The following is a 20,380-nucleotide window of genomic DNA, read 5'->3' as shown; positions in this document are numbered from 1 at the left end:
TCTTTTTTGTTCATCAATTTATTTTGTTCATTAGATTCCACATATAAGTGATATCATGTGATACTTGTCTTTCTCTGACTGGCTTATTTTGTTTAGGCCCCTCCATAATACTAATATCATTTTAATGCTACAAAAAACTATTTTGAATGGCCCATACCGCATAAGTGGGAATGTTGTTCTAATGCCAACAGGGCATTTGAGTATCACATCCTAGTAGATATTGGGTATAGTAAGAAATTATTAAATGCAAACAATAAAAAGGGTAAGAAAAAATTTTTTAATTAAATAATAAGGGGTTTTTATTTATTCAATGTTTGCCTTAGTGCACTTACTAAAAAAAACAAACAAAAACAGATATCAGATTAAGAGTTGCCATTTTTAACAGTGAATATAAACTTACACCAAAAAATACAAAAACATAACTTTTTCCTTTTAAAAGTTGTTTTTTATTTTTTACTGAATTTCATCTGAACTGCAAAGTTACATTGCAATCTCAAAAAGTACCCTAGCAAATGAATGATTATATCAACTGGGAAATTTTCACAAGTCTGGTCTAGTTTCAAAATATTAAAACTTTTAGCCAAAGCTTTCGTGATGACAGTCTGTCTTGCAGTGTTCAGCAAGCAAATAAAAATATAGCAGGTAAAGGTGACATTGAGAAAATAAACTGTAACTGGCTTGAAGATAGCTGGTACATGTTTACCAAATTCTGACTCATTTGTAACACTTAGGGGAAACTTCCTTTCAGTGGTTTGATAACACTAAAAAAGAAAAATTCAGTTGATTCTGTGATTAAATGTATTTTAGGATTTACAACATGTCTATGTCAAGTTATATTTATGATTAATTCTTCATCCCTACCCCTACCTACCCCTCTTTCTCTTTCTGTTTCATAGAAAAAATTATGACATCAACATCCAAAGGAATTCTCCGCCCATTTTTAATTGTCTGCTTTATTCTGGGCTTCTTTATGGCATGTCTTCTCATTTACATCAAGCCCACCAACAGCTGGGTCTTCAGTCCAATGGAGTCAACCAGCTCAGTGCTGAAAATGAAAAATTTCTTCACCACCAAAACTGATTCTGTTAATGAAACTACTATTCTGATTTGGGTGTGGCCGTTTGGGCAAACCTTTGACCTTACCTCCTGCCAAGCAATGTTCAACATCCAAGGATGCCATCTCACAACAGACCGTTCTCTCTACAACAAATCTCACGCGGTTCTGATCCATCACCGAGACATCAGCTGGGATCTGACGAATTTACCTCAGCAGGCCAGGCCACCCTTCCAGAAATGGATTTGGATGAATTTGGAATCACCAACTCACACGCCCCAGAAGAATGGCATTGAGCACCTATTCAATCTCACTCTGACTTATCGCCGCGACTCCGATATCCAAGTGCCTTATGGCGTATTGACGGTGAGCACAAACCCCTTCGTGTTTGAAGTACCAAGCAAAGAGAAGTTAGTGTGCTGGGTTGTAAGTAACTGGAACCCTGAGCACGCCAGGGTCAAGTATTACAACGAGCTAAGCAAAAGCATTGAAATCCATACCTATGGGCAAGCATTTGGAGAGTATGTGAATAATAAAAATTTGATTCCTACCATATCTACTTGTAAATTTTACCTTTCCTTCGAAAACTCAATCCACAAAGATTACATCACAGAAAAGCTCTACAATGCTCTTCTGGCTGGCTCCGTACCTATTGTCCTGGGGCCATCTAGGGAAAACTATGAAAATTATATTCCAGCAGACTCATTCATTCATGTGGAAGATTATAACTCTCCAAGTGAGCTAGCAAAGTATCTGAAGGAAGTTGACAAAAACAATAAGTTGTACCTTAGTTACTTTAACTGGAGGAAAGATTTCACAGTAAATCTTCCACGGTTTTGGGAATCACATGCATGCTTGGCTTGTGATCATGTGAAAAGGCATCAAGAATATAAGTCTGTTGGTAATTTAGAGAAATGGTTTTGGCATTAGAGTTTTCCAACATTTGCACACCTGGCAAAGTCTTTCGATGAAATATCATAGAAGTTTTGAGAATGAAAAGAGAGGTGAGACATTCTGCTTTTCTGTCTCAATTTATTTTGATCACTCTCGGGTAATGTATATCTTGATGAAGATTTTTAAGAGTTCAGCATTAGCAATCACTCCATTTGGATTTAAATTATCCTGTATATACCTAATTATGTGCATTGAAAAATAATTTATTCTTCACTATCATTTATAAACATTGTTTTTTCACATTTTTTTGTAGTTGTCTGTAATGTAAGTTTGTGGTACAATTACTGTTTGTATATTGATCATCTGTTTAATCTATTTGGGAAATGAAAATGCACATCTTAAAACATGAAATATTTTCACTAAATATTATGATCTCTAGTTCCAAGTTTGCATAATGTAACAAATGAAAAGTATTTGTAATTGAATTCTAACCTCTCTGACTTCTGAGTTGAACAAAGTGTGTAACTGTCTCTACTTGATCTATTTTTACCTGTTTACCATGTTTGTGAAGGCAGAAATATTCATGTAGTGAAGAAGAAACATAGTGAAGCAGAACTGTTCTATTCAGAAAACTATTAGGTTTCCCATATACTTTCATTAAGCTGATTTGCAAATGCAGCTACTATTCTCATGATCTTAAGTTAAATTATTGAAGTATTTTTAAATATGTATTTTGGGGGATTTTTAGTATCTAGGAAATAATCCTAACACTTAAGAAAATCTAAGACAGTTCTCTTTTCTATCCTGATAACACATTATTATAATTTCTTCATATAACAAAAGGATATGTATAGATTGCATCACATTTATAAATGGCACATAGGTGTACAATTTTAATAACATACCAACTTAAAATATTTTTCTCTAGCCCCACTATTTAAAAGTTTATTTTAGCATATAGACAAAAAAATAAACATAACATTTGCAAAACTTTTGTCCTATTATTTAAAAGAACCTAAATAAAATTAACATCAAGGAGTTAAATATAAGATGTGAAACATAATAAAGTGAGGTTTTATAAGATCTCAATGCATATTTGTTGAATGAATAAATAAATGGCATTGAACATCATGGGAAAATTTTATTAGTTTCAATGACGTGACAGTTTAGCCTAGAGGTACTCACTGGTGATGATGTTGTACATTTCTCTTTAGTAATTGTTTATACTATAGCACATGGTAAGGCCCTTGGGGCTTTACCAAACCAAAATAAGTTTGTCATTACACTAAGTTTTTGGAGAATTCACTTGTGAACTTAGTTGCTGTACAGCATTTCTCCTCCCTTAGGTGAAGGGCCAGATATAAGCATACAACAGAAGGTGAGAAAAGTTGGGATGCTAAGGAATCTTCAAGAAAAGTAGTTCCCAAAAGAACTTTATTCCATTCATGGCAAAAACTCAAAAGAATTAGAATGTTCTGATGAGATCTATTTGAGTCTGTTGTGACTAATTCTAATAGTCCTATTACATGCAGCACCAGTACTGTACAACTCAAATCCACAATCTTCTACATCAAATACAAGAGAAAGAGGCAAATTTCAATTCAGTAAGAAGGAGGCGCCAACTGTTTCTAATAGGACTGCCATGGGAGGGAACGAGCTCTCTAGAGCACTAGAAGAATTTGAGCAGAGGAAGAGTCCTGTGTTGATGGAGGATTGTTTGATCCTCAGAATAATTTCTTTACCCATGATTGAATAGGCATGCTGTGTCAGGCAATGCCGCAAGCAGGGATAAAGATGAACAAGGAACTATCACTGTCTTGAAGTAGCTTGTAATTAAGTGGAGAGAGACAGAAAACCTTCCTCAGATTCTCAACGGTGTTTACGTGGATCACTGCTGATTTCATGAAAATAGGAAAGCAAATTTCCCCAATTGTTTCTGAGCTGCAAGTGTGTTTCCTCGTGTGACCCAATGGAGATTTCCTCCACAGAATCTCTTCTAACCACACTGGCTTAAGAAATAGTGTGTCTGTATGGCTGCCCTCCTAAATAAGGAAAGATTTCCACCCACTTTTATTTTGGCATGTTAAAACAGTCATGTTCATTCATTTACATTTACTTTGTTATCTTTTTGACCTATGAAAAGTATAGGGAGAGAAATAGGATTTATTACCAGCAAGTTTAGAAGGTACCTACTTTCTTCAAAAGCTGAAAAATCATGACAAGCCACATTTGCTGTGGTAGATGCCCATGACTTTAACAAACTGAGAAACCTGAGCACATTTCCTATATTGTCAACTCTGAATTTGGGTTCATTCTTAGACTGTGACTCTAATCACATGCTGATAATATGACCCAAGCCAAGGCAATAATACTTAGTGATAAACTAGAACACCTCTATTTTGAAAACCCATTACCAAGTGTGAGAACAAGTTTTCTGAATTTGAAGTGCCAAAATAAATGAGTCAATTGGACCCTTCAGTTCTGGATCCATTGATCTGTGAGTTTTAGGGCTGGAAGGAATTATAGCAATGTTTACAAAGTAATCCCTTTATTCTACTTATGTGTTAACTAGATACAGAGATAATATTTATTCAAGACATATGCACACACGTGCCCAGCAGGTGTGGCTCAGTGGTTGAGCTTTGACCTATGAGCCAGGAGGTCATGGTTCTATTCCTGAGGTTGGGGCATATGCTCGGGTTGTGGGCTCGATTCCCGATCCCAGTGTGGGGCATACAAGAGGCAGCTGATCGATGATTCTTTCTCATCATTGATGTTTCTATCTCTCTCTCCCTCTCCCTTCAATAAAAATATATTATTTAAAAATGCACACACACACCACAGATAGTGACATAGCTATGGTTAGAATTTAAGGGCCTGTATTTCTTAATCCTATGCTCATTTTCATATTATTTTCACTTTATCATAGAAGTATGTCTCAATTCCTAAAAAATGTGAATGTCTAGATGGTATTATCAGGGCCTTTAGAATGATACACTCTATGTGCAAGTACTTTGACTTTTGAAAAAGTCTAGTAAATAAAACATTGAACTTGTTAGCATTCCTTCTGGTTTAAATATTTTAGGAGTTGAGCTTCAGCAAAAAGACATGGGCTGTCATTACATTTTAAGTGAAATGCAATCCTTAAGATGATGTATGGTCCTCAGCCACTGTTTAAGTAAATCCTGCAGACAGCAAAATTCTTTTTAAGGATATCTCATGGTAAATGATATGGATTTGATAGAATTGGCTTGCTGCTGCTGATTATAAAAGCAGTTATGCCAGGGAATAAATTGTGGACATAAAAGAAGAATCTACCATTTAAAAAGTTGTATTTCAAAATATCAAAAATCTATTACCTTCAATGTTATGATTATTTAAATATTAATTATTATAGGCCTAACTAGTAAAAGCATATATTAATTTTTATAGGCCTTATTAGTAAGAATATATAATGAACTCTCTATATTGAGCAGTATTACACTCTGAAAAAAAAAGACATGGCCATCATATTTTATGTCAGCCATAAATTTGAAAATATGAAGTAGAAACTGGTAAAAATCATCTTAGTGGAAAATCAATATCAGCTTACATTTTTTATATATTTACCAAATAAATCCTGATAGTCCTAGAATGTCCCGAAATGTTTTCTATTGTGAGGGCTTAGATAGCTCAGAGTATTTGAGGTTTAAAGTGACAGACTATTTAGGAACTATTTGCTGAGCCTTTAAAGTTTTGCCTCAAATTGGAAGTTAAATATGGAAAGAATAGGAAACAATATTATTGAAATCTTTTTGCTTAGCCTATTTTCAAATTAGATTCCATGAGTCTTAAGATAATCACCTAGAAAATGTCTTTGTATGAATTAATATTACTAAAACAAGTTTAAATTCTTACATTATGACTTTGTGCTTAAATATATCTTTGAATTCCCTTGAACACTATATCGTTTAAACTTCTTAACAAATTAATTATAATCAAGCTGCTAAATATAATAAACTTCAGAATCTAAAGGATAAGACAGTGCCTAACATAGAGGAGGATCTCAACAAATACTGTTGAATGAATAAAAACATTGTATTTATGAACAGTATTTTTAATGTGATAACAGTTCCAGCTTATTGGTGTCAGGTAGAGATGATATTTTACATTTTTCATCAGTCAATGTGCTGCTGGATGCAAAGGAAGGCATTTTTTTGTCCTCCCAGTCTTGCAGCATGCCAAGACTCAAGGATTTGCAACATGTAAACACTCTATTCAAATGTCAACATACCAACTGTTTCTAATAGGAAAGACAATTAGTATTTAAGGTGAAGTTAAAGTGCAAGCACTGTGAAGGGCACATTATTTATTACAAGCTCTATACCAGAAAATAGTTTATTTTCTCCCTAACTGCACTCCTTTGTATTGTAAACATTGGTTAAGACTTTTGTGTGTGTGTGTGTGTGTGTGTGTGTGTGTGTGTGTTTCTTTATATCTCTCATCTAGAGATTTTGTAGCATTTTGCAAATGAGTAAGCTCCACTACTATCCGAAGTGCTCTCCCTCTCAGTAATTCATATTGAATGCATCCATATTCATAAGCAATATGTAAAGCAGTTAACAGAACATAAATGATAGCCTGATATCTAGATATATGAATAATGCTAGGCTGGGTTATTGGTTCAAGAGATTATAATTTTGAGATAGCCAATGAACCTCTCTGGACTTCGCTGTTTTTAAGGTTCCATCTGGCACTACTTCTCTCATCTAAAATCTAAACTAATATATTCATGTATTTGCAAGTGAAATCTCAATGACCATCTCAAAATAATTTTTGGACATAACTACTCCAAGCTGATTTTCCTTTTATTTCTCTGAATAGATATTTAAAGCATGAAACTGATTAAGTAAATTACTATGTGGAAAGAACCTAGTCCAGTGCTTGGACCATAGCAAGTGATCAATTAGCTAATCTTCCTCCTTTAACACCTTCTTCCCCTTATTTCTCTACCTAAGTCCTTTACAATTCATATACTCACTACTCACTGAAACCTTAATTGTCTACAGAAAACCAACTGTATATTTGGCATTGTTTAAAATATTTTAGATTTTTCTCTACCATCCACATTTTTATTATAATAATCTAAAAATTTTTATTGATACAAAAATGTCTGGAAGCCAGTAAAGGCAGATAGTCAAACCCCAGATGACAATAAAATAGGCAACATAATTTAAACCTAATGAAATGCATCCAGATAACTTAGTTATTTTTAAACTTGTGATTAATATATATTTACCCATTTGACTTAGTTTAAAAATATTTTTTAAAAGAAACTCTCAACATCAGCTGCCTTTTGTTAGTGTTCCAGAAAACCTGGTTCCTAGAATCACCAGAGGTGCTTATGCACAATTCTGATTTATGGGCCCTGTTCATGTAATTGGAATATCTTCAAATAATTTTTAAAAATACAAAACATGTTTTAATGCATTTCCTAAGTTTTTTTTGTCCCATGCTATAGTTTATGACCTATCCTAAGCCAGCAGTTCTCAAACACACATATGTCTTTGGGACTTTCTGTATCAGCTGCACAAGAATCACTTGAAAGAGTGTTAATAGTACACAGCTTCTAATTCTCCGGGCCTGAGATCTGAGTTGGAATCTATATTTTAAAAATCTCCCCAGATAGGTCTGATGTGCTGTCAACCTTGAGGTCGAATCTCAGCTACCAATTAAATGGAAAGTATTCTATTTCTCAATTGATATGAGCTATGGCCTTTCTTTGGTTCATGTGTACTGTTTCTGAATATGTCACTAAATATTTCCCTACTTCAAGAGCCTAGACATTCTCGACACCTAATTACATGTCCAAGCATCATACTGATAATCTCTTGATGTGGATCAGGTTATTTATAGTCTCCAGGTCTTTTAAATCTGAGTGGTGTATATGTAGCAGTACATCTCAAGCTTAGATGAACATCTGAATCAACTAGAGAGAATTTAAAACTGTTGCTGCCCAAACCCCACCTTCAAAGATCTGATCCAAGTGGTTTGAGATAAGCCGCAGTGGTGAGCAGTTGTGAAAGCTCCACAGGTGATATGAATGTGAGACTGCCTCTGGGAATCACCAGTCTGCATAGAAGACTTGTGTAATTTTTGATCCGGAGAAATTATTAGGAACAGAAAAGATTATATAACTTGAAAGAATATATATCATTGTCTTTTTAGGCTCCAACTTTATGTTTGTATTTTATAACATAAAAGACTGTACTATCCATTTACCAGAATCCTTTACAGCCATAAACTTCTATGCTCTGTGATCTGCTTCTCCTCTGTGTGTGTTTGAAACCTCTTTACCATGTCCCAGAGTCCTGGCTTGATGGGTGGAAAAGTAATTTGCAATTGGGATATAGCAACATGATATAGCACCCAGATTTTTTATCACCACAAATTTAGGATTGAATCCAAACTCTGCCACTCATTAACTGTGAGTCAGTTACTTGACTTCTTTTAGCCTCAGATTTTGCATCTAAATTGTGGAGGTAGCATCTTCTTGATGTTTGTGTGTGTGTGTGTGTGTGTGTGTGTGTGTGACAGAGAGAGAGAGAGAGAGAGAGAGAGAGAGAGAGAGAGAGGGAGAGAGAACAGATGAAATGACACTTAAGTGACTAGATAACATGTTTAATTAGTATCGTTTACTTTAATAAAAGTCATTGTGAGGAATCCAAATCTAGTTACAAAATTTCAGTTCTAAAACTCTGAAATTGTTAAACAGAGAGCTTATAAGTATCATTGCAAATTTAAATAAGCCAAAGGAATAATCTTCAGGAGAAGAGAAATAAAAATAGTGCAGAAGTGTGTGCATTTATACCTTTTGTAATTACTAAGTAATGGAAGGGGTGCGGGAGCTGGCAGTGAGTGGTTGTGCATAAACATTATTAAGCAAATACACCATTTCTTAAAATAATTGGAACCCAAGCAGACCTAATTTTTCCTCACTGTTAAGAGCAATCAGTAAACTAACAGTCAATTTAGGGTATGATTGGTAGTATAGCTCAAGTCACAGAATTCAATAGCAGGAAGATTCTCAGAAATCATTATCTATTAAGGAAAGAGGTCTAGAAATGTTCAATAACTTGACTTAATCCATCACTTCAACTGGTCCACTAGTTTAACCCCAGAGTAATGAACTATATAAGTTAGAATACAGAATCAAGTCTCCATCTACTTTCCTTAAATGTAAAAGAATGCTAAAAGTTACTTTTTTAAAATATATTTTATTGATTTTTTACAGAGAGGAAAGGAGTGGGACAGAGAGTTAGAAACATTGATGAGAGAGAAACATCGATCAGCTGCCTCCCGCATGCCCCCGACTGGGGATGTGCCTCCACCAAGGTACATGCCCTTGACTGGAATCAAACCTGGGACCCTTCAGTCCGCAGGCCGACGCTCCATCCACTAAGCCAAACCGGTTAGGGCTAAAAGTTACTTTTTAAATGATAGTGTATAAATTTAATAAGCAAATATATTAGCTTAGTGGTGCAGAAATAAACTTAGCCAGACTGTGATTTCGACTATTCTAATTGTTAATTTCATAATAAATACAATTTTGACATGAATAATCTCAACTATTCATGTGCACAAGTTCTAAACGGTACTGTAATAAAACAAAAAAAAAGCAAGCTTAAAAAATGTTTTCTATTCATGTGTGCAAAAATCAATGTTATTCAAAATAGTGTTTGTTAAGTTAGCTCTTACTGGTCTTGCTTTAAAGAATATTAGGAATGTTTATTTCAGATACAACATTAGAAAACTTCAAAATTTGAATTATTTTTCTGAGCTCTCTGGCAACCAGATTGTTGAAAGTAGTTGTACTGGTATATATGTAAAGTATGTTAAATTAGAGCTTGCTGAACTTTCATTGTGAAAAACAAATGAAAGATTTCTCTGAAAAATTTTAAGAGTGACTTCTACAAAAAGGTATGTTAACTACAGTGATTCTTTGGACACATGGCTGCATTTCATTTTCATTAATGAGGGTGTAGGAGATAGACAAGCAGGCTCGGCATAAATGGTACCCAAAGTAAATGAACAACCTAGTACTACTCCTTATGCAAGAAATATGTGCCAGCAATCAGAGCGCATCCCCAGGTTTCTGTTGAGCTTCATTAGCTATCTTCAGTCCCTGGGTGAGACAATCCTGAAGATGTCATCCTCATCTGCGGCGAGATTGCCAGAGCAGAGTTCACTACCATCTAGGGCAGGATATGTGCCTCCAGAGACTGTAATTAGATCAGGCCTTTCACATACTGGTTTTCTTTTTAAGAGCCCTTGAACAAACCAAGCATATCTAGTTGTCTATGTGAAACTAAGAGCAGTTCACTTTCTTAGATCACAGATGACCTATCTCAAATATTTTATATGTTACTTTAAAATAATGAATCAAAGGACAAAAGACTACCATAATTGAAACCAGAGGTTTACTAACAAAAAGAAAAACCTTTCAGCATATAGATGTTCTACATTCAAAGCAATGAGAGCTCTCACCTTAAAGATTGACAGGCTATGAGGCATTGTAATTGGGGATAGAAAAAAAAGTAGTGAAAATAATGGTATCTTTTTCACTCTTAAATAAAAATGTAAATATCTAGAGCTATAAGCATGATGTCAACCTTCAAAAAGAATATTTATATTCATCTGGGGTTTTTTTTTCTTTCTCATTTTCTTTTGTTTAAAAGGTTGGGTTTGGTAGGAATCAGGGTTAGTGAAGTAATTGTGACAATATAAAATAACATTTTTATAAATCATGTCTAAGACAAAGGTAAGCAGGAATGTTTGCTGGAGAAAATGCAAGTGGTAAAAAATATTTGGATGAAATTATTGAGCTTAATCATCTTCATTGGATTAATAGGGTTTATTCTGAAACTGCAGAACACATATGTATCATAGAGATTTTAAAGGGCAAAAGTAAAAAGCTAAAAGTCTAAAGGTAAATTCAAGTACACAAAGAGGCAGGAAGGAGAAAAGTGGTGACGAGAAACAAGAAAGGGAACAGTAAACTAAAGATCAGAACCCACGTTCTAGTTTGCACAGTCTATTGTATAATTCACTAGCTTTTCTGAGCTACAGATTTCTCATCTGTCAGTGGGATGTGGTGAACTTCACGTTAAAATCCCCCAAGAAGCTCTTAATAAATTTTGATTGATTAGTTAGATATTCTGGCTTAATTAGCCTGGCACCAATTATGGCTTCCATATATTCTAGAATTTTTCTTTTCTTTTCTTCCTTCTCTCTTCTATGTGGCTATGTCACTGCTCTGAATGCTGTAAGAAGGGAGAGAAAGAAGTTATTACGCAATTTCTTTAGGAGCTCTAACTGAAGAGCTGCTAAAAAAGAAAGCTGCAATGGAGTTTTTGCAAATGAAGAATGGGGACTTTACATGTTTCTTCTTATCTCATTTCTTCTTCAAGAACACACATACAGACACACATATGCCTATACCTTTTTATGTGGTTTAAGTATGACTGAATAAAACAATGTACTTAAATAATGAAGCTCAAAACTATTATGATGAAACAAAATGTGCCAATTCTAGCCAATCTGTGAATGTAAGGGTCAGTAATCCATAAACTATTTGGGTGGTAATTGTATGTTTCATTAATGTAATGTGATTTTGCACTACTGTATTGTTATATTTAAGCAGAATCTTTAAAACACCCTGAAACCTAAATGCCAAATGTACAGTTTATAGGTTCTTGTTATTTCTGATAAGGATTTAATTGCATTGTGCTAACAGTTGTTTAATGCTATTAATGTTCTGTATGTGTTATTACTGTGATTCAAACCTATGAGGTTGTTGTAAGCACACTAATTGATCATCTGGATTTTTATAGATAAAATCACCCATTGATCAGAAATCACTTTTCTACTTATTTTTTTGTAGAGTATTTTTCCACACTTGAAAAAAAAACATGATTATTTTATATCAAACATCAGCTTTTCTTTAAATCTTATTTTAGTAGCCAGTGCATGTTTGAAATAAAATGTGTTAGAAATTATATGATATTTAGGTTGTGCTATATTGGGGGGGAAATGCATGCTGTTGGCGAATCATGCAGCTTTGGGGGAATCTACACTGCCAACTGACACACAGGCATGTCTCAATCCATGTGCATGATTCATGTCCTTTCTAAAATCCTTTTTAAACTTTAGTAAAGCGAAAATGTTATTCTTAGTGCTAATGAGCCAATAGACAAAGCTGCTTTGCTTTTTTTTCTAATGTCGCAGCATATTGTAGTAAATTTGCTCCTCCCCCAAATTTTCTTCTTGGAGTTTCTAGTTGGCAATAAAATATAACAAATAAAATCATTTATCGGCAAATGATATAATTTACTGTATAGCAACTTACTATAATAAGCATGAAGATGTGGGGAAAATCATGTTAATAGTTCAAAACTATGAACACAATATTCTGGCAGCTTTTTCTACAATCAAAAATGGTATGGTTTTTTGTTGTTTGTTTGTTTGTTTTTTACACTGCCAAAATCAGTACTACTGCCAGGGTGGGGATAACTTGAGGTCAGGTCTGCACAACACTAATTTGAATAATAACATAGAACATCTAGGTAGTGTGGACAGCCAATCAGTATAACTGGTAGAGGGGGGAAAAGGTAAACTCAATCTTTTTCTCAGTAACTTAGGTAATTAAGAAAAAATTTTTTGCATAGAAAATATGAATTTTGGCTGCAGAGACCAAGCCTCTACATGCTAATAATTTGCAGTAGTCTTTAGAAATAGGAATTATTCAGTGATGTTTCCTTTTGGCGTTTGTTTTGTTTTCTTTTTCAGAAAATATACTTGTGTTTTTGAAAGGGCTTAATTCCAAACGGATAATATTATGAACCAATGACCACCATCCCAATGAAATAAGTCATTCATCATGTTATGTTATGGCTAGAGCATAGCACTTGGTAACTTAAAACACCAATATAAACATTTACACTGCCAGAAGGTAATTTCATTGCTATGTTATTAAAGCAGTTGGGATCCTATTTATACATTTATTTATTTATTTACAGAAGTTTGGGTCATTCAAGTTCAACTTTAACAGCTTCAGTGAAGTTAATATAATGATAATAAAAGTTGACCCTAGCTACTAGTCCATACAACAGAATTTCCCTACATCCAGGAGTAAAGCATTAATCCAAATGATGAGTAATCAGCCCAGCATCACCAACACAGTGTTGTACATGTTAGACATATAGCAAAACTGATCTTGGCTCTTAATTTTCTATCATATTGTTGTCCCTTCATAGATTCAACCTGTAAATAAAACATCATGGCAGCTAGCCAATATTTTAATAAGCCATGAAAGGCAAAATGCCATAGGGAATCTATAAATTCAGCTATTTGGATAACTTGTGTTTTCCACAAATTATACTGCAGATGTTATTTGAAATTTTCTTCCCTTAAAAATATCAAAATGTAGGTTCCTGTCCATTGATGTCTTTCTGGGCCTATAAATAAATATATGGTATGATTGTTATAGTTATAATTTTGTGAAATTTTTGTTCAATAATTAATGGTGATTTCAGCATCTGTGCTAAGATCCCAAGGCAGAAATAAATGTGTAAAGGACTTGAGCCTATATGTGTAAGAAGAAATCTCTCCAATCATATTTCCTATATTTAGTGTAAGTACTTCAGTGATTTACCACTGGAATTATTCCTTGAATGTATAAATAATGATGTTCTGTTCAGGCCTAATGAATTCCTGTACTGTGAATATTTAAAATAAAAGAATTCAATTTCAATGTGCAAAATAGTGCTGGTTATTTATAATGCTTACATTAAAAATCATTCACTCAAGAAGATTCATTTTCAGTTACATGAAAATCTAGATTCCCTATATATACTAAATTAAAATTTAAAAAACAAATAATTATATTTTATATATTACACATTTAGTACAAATAGCAAATTAAAAGATAGAAGTACACATATATAAACTATTTTATATAGTTTGTTTTCTTAATCTTGCATTATTGTAATGGACTTGGACCTGCTTAGATCTATTAATGATTTCAATTTGTATGTGTGGCAGGGAGGAATAGGAGAATCTATCCAACTCTCTTCATTCAGCCTTGATCTAGCTTAAAAGATGCCTCATGGTGCATCCTCAATTTACTACTCTACATACTCTCCTAATTGTTTTTATTCAGGGCTATAGACTCAACAATTTCCAACAGGCTAGGGTCCCATTGTGTATGTATCTATTATGGACTTCCCTCTGCAGCCACAAGCCTTGAATTTCCAGGTACTTACTGTCAACTAACTTGCTGTAGACTCATTGACTTGGATAGCCCACTGTGAGGGGCTTTCAGCACCATATTCTTCTCTATTTTTATTTACTTACCTGTTACAAATTATGTTGCCTAAAAGTTTAGAAATCATTCTTGATTATTTCTCTTCCTTTTCTGCACATCCACTTGACCATGAAATATCTCTTAAATATGTCCCCTTTCTTCCAGCCTACTGCCATTGCCTCTTTTATCAATGAGGCTTCCACCATTTTTTACCTGGACTAAAGCAATAACTTTGTAAAGGTTATTTCCTCATTTAGTAGCAAGTCATATACATTTCTTAAAGTTGGCTTCTACCAATATTTCTAAGGTCTTGTTTGTTCCCTTGTAATATTTTATGACATTTGCACTTCTGTGATAGCTCCCACATCCATCCAGAACCCAGCTGTTTCTTTGCCCAGTGAACTTTTGGCATCCTTAAGACTATATTCAAGAGTCACATCCATTATAATACAAAATATATTCCAAATGTCAAATAGATTTCAAAGGGTTCAAAGGTCAAGACAGCAGGTAAGATGATCTGTATTTTCATGGAAGAAGTTAAGTTCTGAAATAGTTCTTGAAGAAAGAATTCAGTTAGGCAAGATGAGAGGCTATGTGGGTCGACCTTTCAATGAGGATATGAACAAAGTCTTAGAGGCAGAATACACTGAATAAACATGGGTGATTTTAATGGTACAATAATTAATAATAATGTTAAATAAGGCATTAGGGTGTTGAAAATAAAAAGATTAGAATATGGAGAACTTGACACTCAAACCGATAAATGTAGACTAGGCTGATTGATTTGACATGGTTTATATTGAAGCATGATGGAAAGTCATTGTTGTAAGCGGATGTACAGCATGAACAAAGCCACAAAATATGTCTCTCTAGAACTAAATCATTAAAAAATGGAAACTAGCATCATAACATCTTATCCATCTTCATGTCTAATTCTAATGTGTTTTACTTTAGCTGAAGAGATGCCCCGTGATTCGGTGTTTACAGTGTCGGTTCTGGAGCAAAACAGCTCACATTCAACTATCAGATCTCTCACTGCCAGCTCTGTGGCCTTGGCAAGGTTATTTCACCTTGAATCACCCCAGTTTTCTGCCATAAAATACAAGGATAATAACACCTTACTCATAAGATTGTTGTGAAGATTAAATGACATAATGCACATGAAAGATTTATAGTAGCACTTGAAACAGTAAGCACTCAATAACTCTTAGCTATTGCTTTAAAAGTAACAAAAACATTTTTCTAAATACCTTTTCTTCAGTCCCTCCAGTCTCTATTAAGCCATCTTATCCTAAAAATATATAGCTTTTGTTAAAAACCTTAGATCTCCAAATTACTCCTCTTTTGTTGAATAGACAGAGGAAGTGGTGTTTATCACAGAAAAGAGTTAGAAAACATGACTGGAAGTATATACTAGAAGCAGGAAGAATACTGGATTTTTGATAATTTACTGTAAGTAGTCAGAGACTCTGAAACAAAAAATTCCATATAGACCAGCCAGACTCTGTTTTGGGAATTACCATATCTATAGTAATCTGGTGATGTGGTAGCTCAGAGGACTTCTTAAAAATTTTAGAATACCTTTAACTTTATGTTGCCATAACCAGCAGAAAAATAAACTCGATTCCCAGAAGCCAGCAGGCATATGATTCCCCACAACACACAGTTAATGTAAAAAGAAGAGCAAATAGATTACTCTTGAAGGTTCAATATTTCTCTGGGATTGTCAGATAGTATCATAATATTAAATATTGAGCACAAAAGCTACAGCCACCCCTAAAACTCAGAATTTTAATCATGCAAACCATAATTACTTCAGTAAAATCACGATTTTTAGAGATTATGAGTTTAGAAGCACAAGAAAACATTTGCATGACCATTTGGTCATTCATTAAATTTGTTGGCATATGTTATTTGTTTTTGTAAATGACCATGTTTGCAAATGATCACTCTGCATCAAATGGGCCCTTCAATCTCTGTCCCAAATGAGGCCAGTATCAAACACTTCTTCTTTGCAATGCTCACTGAATAAAAATTGGGTCAGTCGTCAAAAACATCTGAAAAATGCTCTGTAAAATATTCCTTTTCAGAGATTCATACTGTACTTTTGTATATTAAAGTCCCTGAGACAACCTTCAATAAATGAGTGTGTTTACTTTTATTTAACTCAGCATTTCTCAAATATATTTTATTGCAGAAATTCTGTTTTCCTGTAGTGCTAATTATATTCCATAAAAATAGTGGTTCAAGTAGCACTGTGAAAACTGCTGCTCAAAGGCCAGTTGTTTTTTGCTCTAAAGCATCCTGGGTTCAGTAGAGCCTGAGCAGCCCTGCATTGTGTTGCACCTTTGTCTGCTTTTGCTAAGGGATTGTTTTGCACCTTTGTCTACCCTTGACCCAACAAACTGGAGTGGCTCTGCATTCACACTCCATGCTCATCCCAGAAATCTAAAGTTCTCCCTGGAAGAAATGCCCAATAGTTCTATTAGTTATTTGCCAAAACACCTGAGCCCATCCAATTTCTTCATTAGACTACCTAATGAAACTCTCTCTAGTATATTATGTGAAGTGGCCCTACCCCCAAAAAATAAAAGCTCATCTTCTATTTTGGAATTTGTAAAGTTTGAGAGGAAAAAAATCCTGAATACACTAATCCTGAAATTAGTGCAAAGCACACACTGACAATGGATTAAGCAAAGTCCTTGATCTTGCCCCTCCCCCCCACACAAACACACTTTAATCACTTCCAGGCTCAAATGTCTTCAGATATGGTCTTGTTAAGTACACTAAGAAAGGACAAACTGGGAGAACCTGTGTGCCACGCCAGCATGGCCAGGTTCGATGAGCCTGAGGAGGGACGGTGAAGGATTAAAGAAGAAAGACAAGAGAATACAGCTGGGACTAGGTCGGATCACTGTGCTTGGATGAAGAAACAGTGACACAGCCTGTAAGCCAAAGCTTTAATTTATAGTCAGAGCACACAAAGCAAAACAAGGGAAGTGGTCAACATGTTTACAATGTTTCACCTTGTTTTGGCAACACTTGCTGCACCTCCATAACCCATTAGCTACCTAGGAAGGAACTAGGGAGTACGATAAGATTAAGCTTAATTATGCTAGGAGGGCTCTGCCCTCCAAGCTGGGACTTGTTTCTGGCCCTGCCACAGGTCAGTCCGAGGCTTAACCCCATAGGCGCTGAAAACCTGAGACCTGGAAATAGTGCTGCCAACTGACACAGAGCAGGTACTAAGAGGTAACCAAAGTTTTAGATAATAAAGGTGAGTTTATTCCAGTAAGTACATCATTGTGTGATATCCACGGATTAAGGCAACTGACAGCAAATGATTAGGGCAGAAGGAGAAGCAAGTACATGTCTACTAGTATATGTGAAACAGAGTACCAATCACGTAACAGAAGGCAGGAGCATAGAAAGCTGGAAGAAGAGAGTGAGGGAAGGCACTGCAAAGCAGACTTGGGTTCTATGGAGACCAGGACTTACATGACATCAGGGGCTCAGGAGGATATGGACCAAAGGAGGACTCAGACACAGCGATCAGAATGAAAACCAAAGGTGAGATCTCAACCTTCTGGCCCTTTAAATACAGTTCCTCATGCTGTGACCCAACCATAAAATTATTTTTGTTGCTACTTCATAACTGTAATGTTGCTACTGTTATGAATCGTAGTGTAAATATCTGATATGCAGGATGGTCTTAGGCGACCCCTGTGAAAGGGTCATTCGACTGCCAAAGGGGTCGCGACCCACAGGTTGAGAACTGCTGCCTTACACTATCTTAGAGTGTCTAACAGAGCTTTTGAAGTGATCTGGCCTTAATTTGGACAAGTCTCTGAGCTTAGATGATGCTCTAGAACAGTGATGGCGAACCTATGACACGAATGTCAGAGGTGAAACGCGAACTCATTTTTTTGGTTGATTTTTTTTTGTTAAATGGCATTTAAATATTAAAATAAATTCAAAATGCTGACACACCGAGCTCAAAAGGTTCGCCATCACTGCTCTAGAACTTACTATATTCCCGGAAGCCAATTCCAGCATGTTCAGCAGGGCTGAATCATCTGGAGTGGCAGAGGCATTTCCCCAAACCTGAAAAGGGAAGATTGTTTGCTGCCAGACAGCTCAGGGCATCTTAATCTACATGTTATTGCCTCCTACTGGCCAAACACCTGAACAGCCATAGGCTAATTCTTCCAATCTGACAATGGATTGTGCATATGAAACCTGACCCTTTGAAGCATATATCTCTACCTCGCCTTAGGACAAATTGTGCTGGTAAAAAGCACCGGGTCCTGAGACGAGGAGATCTTAGTTTCTTTAACTAGGCTCCTCTGACCCCCATATGCCTTTCAAAATTATGCTTCGTCTCTGGACTCTTTATTTAAGTTACACACAGCCCCTTCTCCAGATTGTTGAACCCTTCTTAATGCCGGAACAAGAACTCCGGCACTATGTAAAAGAAGGTCAGGAACTCAGAATTCCCTAACATCTCATAGCTTAGTGATCTGGTCAGATAATTCACATTTCCTGGCTGTAAAGACACTTATAGGCCAGGAATTTACTCTGGCAAAGCTAGAGGCAAATGATGGAGTGGTTTTGAGAACTATTGTCATCAGCTCTCTTCAGATGGCCTCTTTCTCAAGGAAATGTAATGTTCTTAATTGTTTACTCCTGGCAAAGAAGTCACTCTACTGGAGATATATTTTTACCCAGATAGCCATGTAATAGGCCTGCAGAAAAGTGTTTATCAAAAGCTAAATAATCTATACTACTTACCACATTTTTCTATTAGGGATTATAATGACTTCAGCACAGAGAAGGCAAAGTACAGAGAAGAAATAAATAATTCCAATTAATTGTCGCCTTGTGTCTGTGAAGGGAGAAATAAGCAGTGATACAGACAGGGTTAATGGAAACAAAGGCAAAACCTGGTCCTGTGCAGAACTTCCCAGGAGAAAAGGCACTGCGATGGTTATGAGCGTGGGCGGTGGCGCGATCTCATCAGTGGCTCTCAACCCGGAGCAGTTTTGCTCCCAGGAAGACGTTTTTGGTTGTCATAATTATTTAAATGTTGTATTTAATATTGTAATAACTTAAAGGGTTTAAAGTTATGCCACATTTAACATTTAAGGTAGGGATATAGCTGTAGCACACTGCTTATTGACATTTAAAGGGAAAATATCATGTCTCTCATTTCCAAAATCAGTGGACTAAATATTTCAGAAAAACTCTTCTGATGAGCATAACTAAAAAGGATGAATGAGATATAAAGATTATCTTCCAAAATCATCAAGTAGCTGGGTAGTAAGAAATCAAAATGCCAAGACACTGAAAAAGATGTGACTCCAGAGATGTTAACATAGCAGTTGGGAAAATGTTTCCCGGGGTATTTTCCAAACATAAATTGGTCACCACCAAAAGCTGAGCTATTTTTTATTTTATACATTTTTAATATCATCACAAGTCTTGGAAGACCAAATCAGCCTCCAGGACCTATGAAGTGTAATCCTGCTAAACATAAACTTCGTTGTCTGCTTTGCGTTGGGATCCAAAGAGCCACATCCCAAGATTAAAAGGAAAGAAGGAAAAAACCACCCTCACACAGACTGCAGCCAGTCATCTGGACAGACCAGAAAACTTCAACCCCAAATCTCAGTGTTAAGTTATAGACTAACAGTGATCCCAGAGATGCAGCAGAAGCAATGCAAATTATTTTTAGAGGAAGATAAATCATCCTGAGTTGTCAATTATTTCTATAAGTAATTTTTCTGATACAATGTTTATTATACAAAAATAAGCAAATGAGTAGACTAATCATGGATGAAAAGCAAGCAAAACCACTTCTGAAAAGACAACAAAACCAGATACAAAAGACTCCTGAGTTGACATGGAGGGAAAGAGTTGGTAGTCTGGAGAGGTAAGGGCAGCCATATTTTACAAGCACCATATAGGGGTAAGGGGGGTGGGATGGAGAGGGAGAGAGAAGAAACAAACATACATCCAGAAGGGTCCTGGTAGGTATTTAGCTGAGTGCAGATCAAAACATGTAAGTGAAGGAATTACCCAAGGCCAGA

At 35.4% G+C, this 20,380-nt stretch overlaps 1 protein-coding gene across 1 annotated transcript in view; it reads left to right on the top strand.

Moving 5' to 3' along the window:
• FUT9 (fucosyltransferase 9 (alpha (1,3) fucosyltransferase)) overlaps positions 1-2,189 on the top strand; it is a 152,294-nt gene extending 150,105 nt beyond the window's left edge. The window contains exon 4 of the mRNA XM_005871476.2: positions 897-2,189. Within this exon, the coding sequence (XP_005871538.1) occupies positions 905-1,984 (1,080 nt within the window). The 5' untranslated portion in view covers positions 897-904 and the 3' untranslated portion in view covers positions 1,985-2,189. The remainder of the gene's footprint in view (positions 1-896) is intronic.
• Positions 2,190-20,380: the final 18,191 nt, after the last annotated feature.

Source organism: Myotis brandtii, unplaced genomic scaffold (genome assembly GCF_000412655.1).
Source record: "Myotis brandtii unplaced genomic scaffold, ASM41265v1 scaffold343, whole genome shotgun sequence".
In the NCBI taxonomy this organism is placed as follows: Eukaryota; Metazoa; Chordata; class Mammalia; order Chiroptera; family Vespertilionidae; genus Myotis; species Myotis brandtii.
This window is presented reverse-complemented; position numbering and strand designations above follow the sequence as displayed.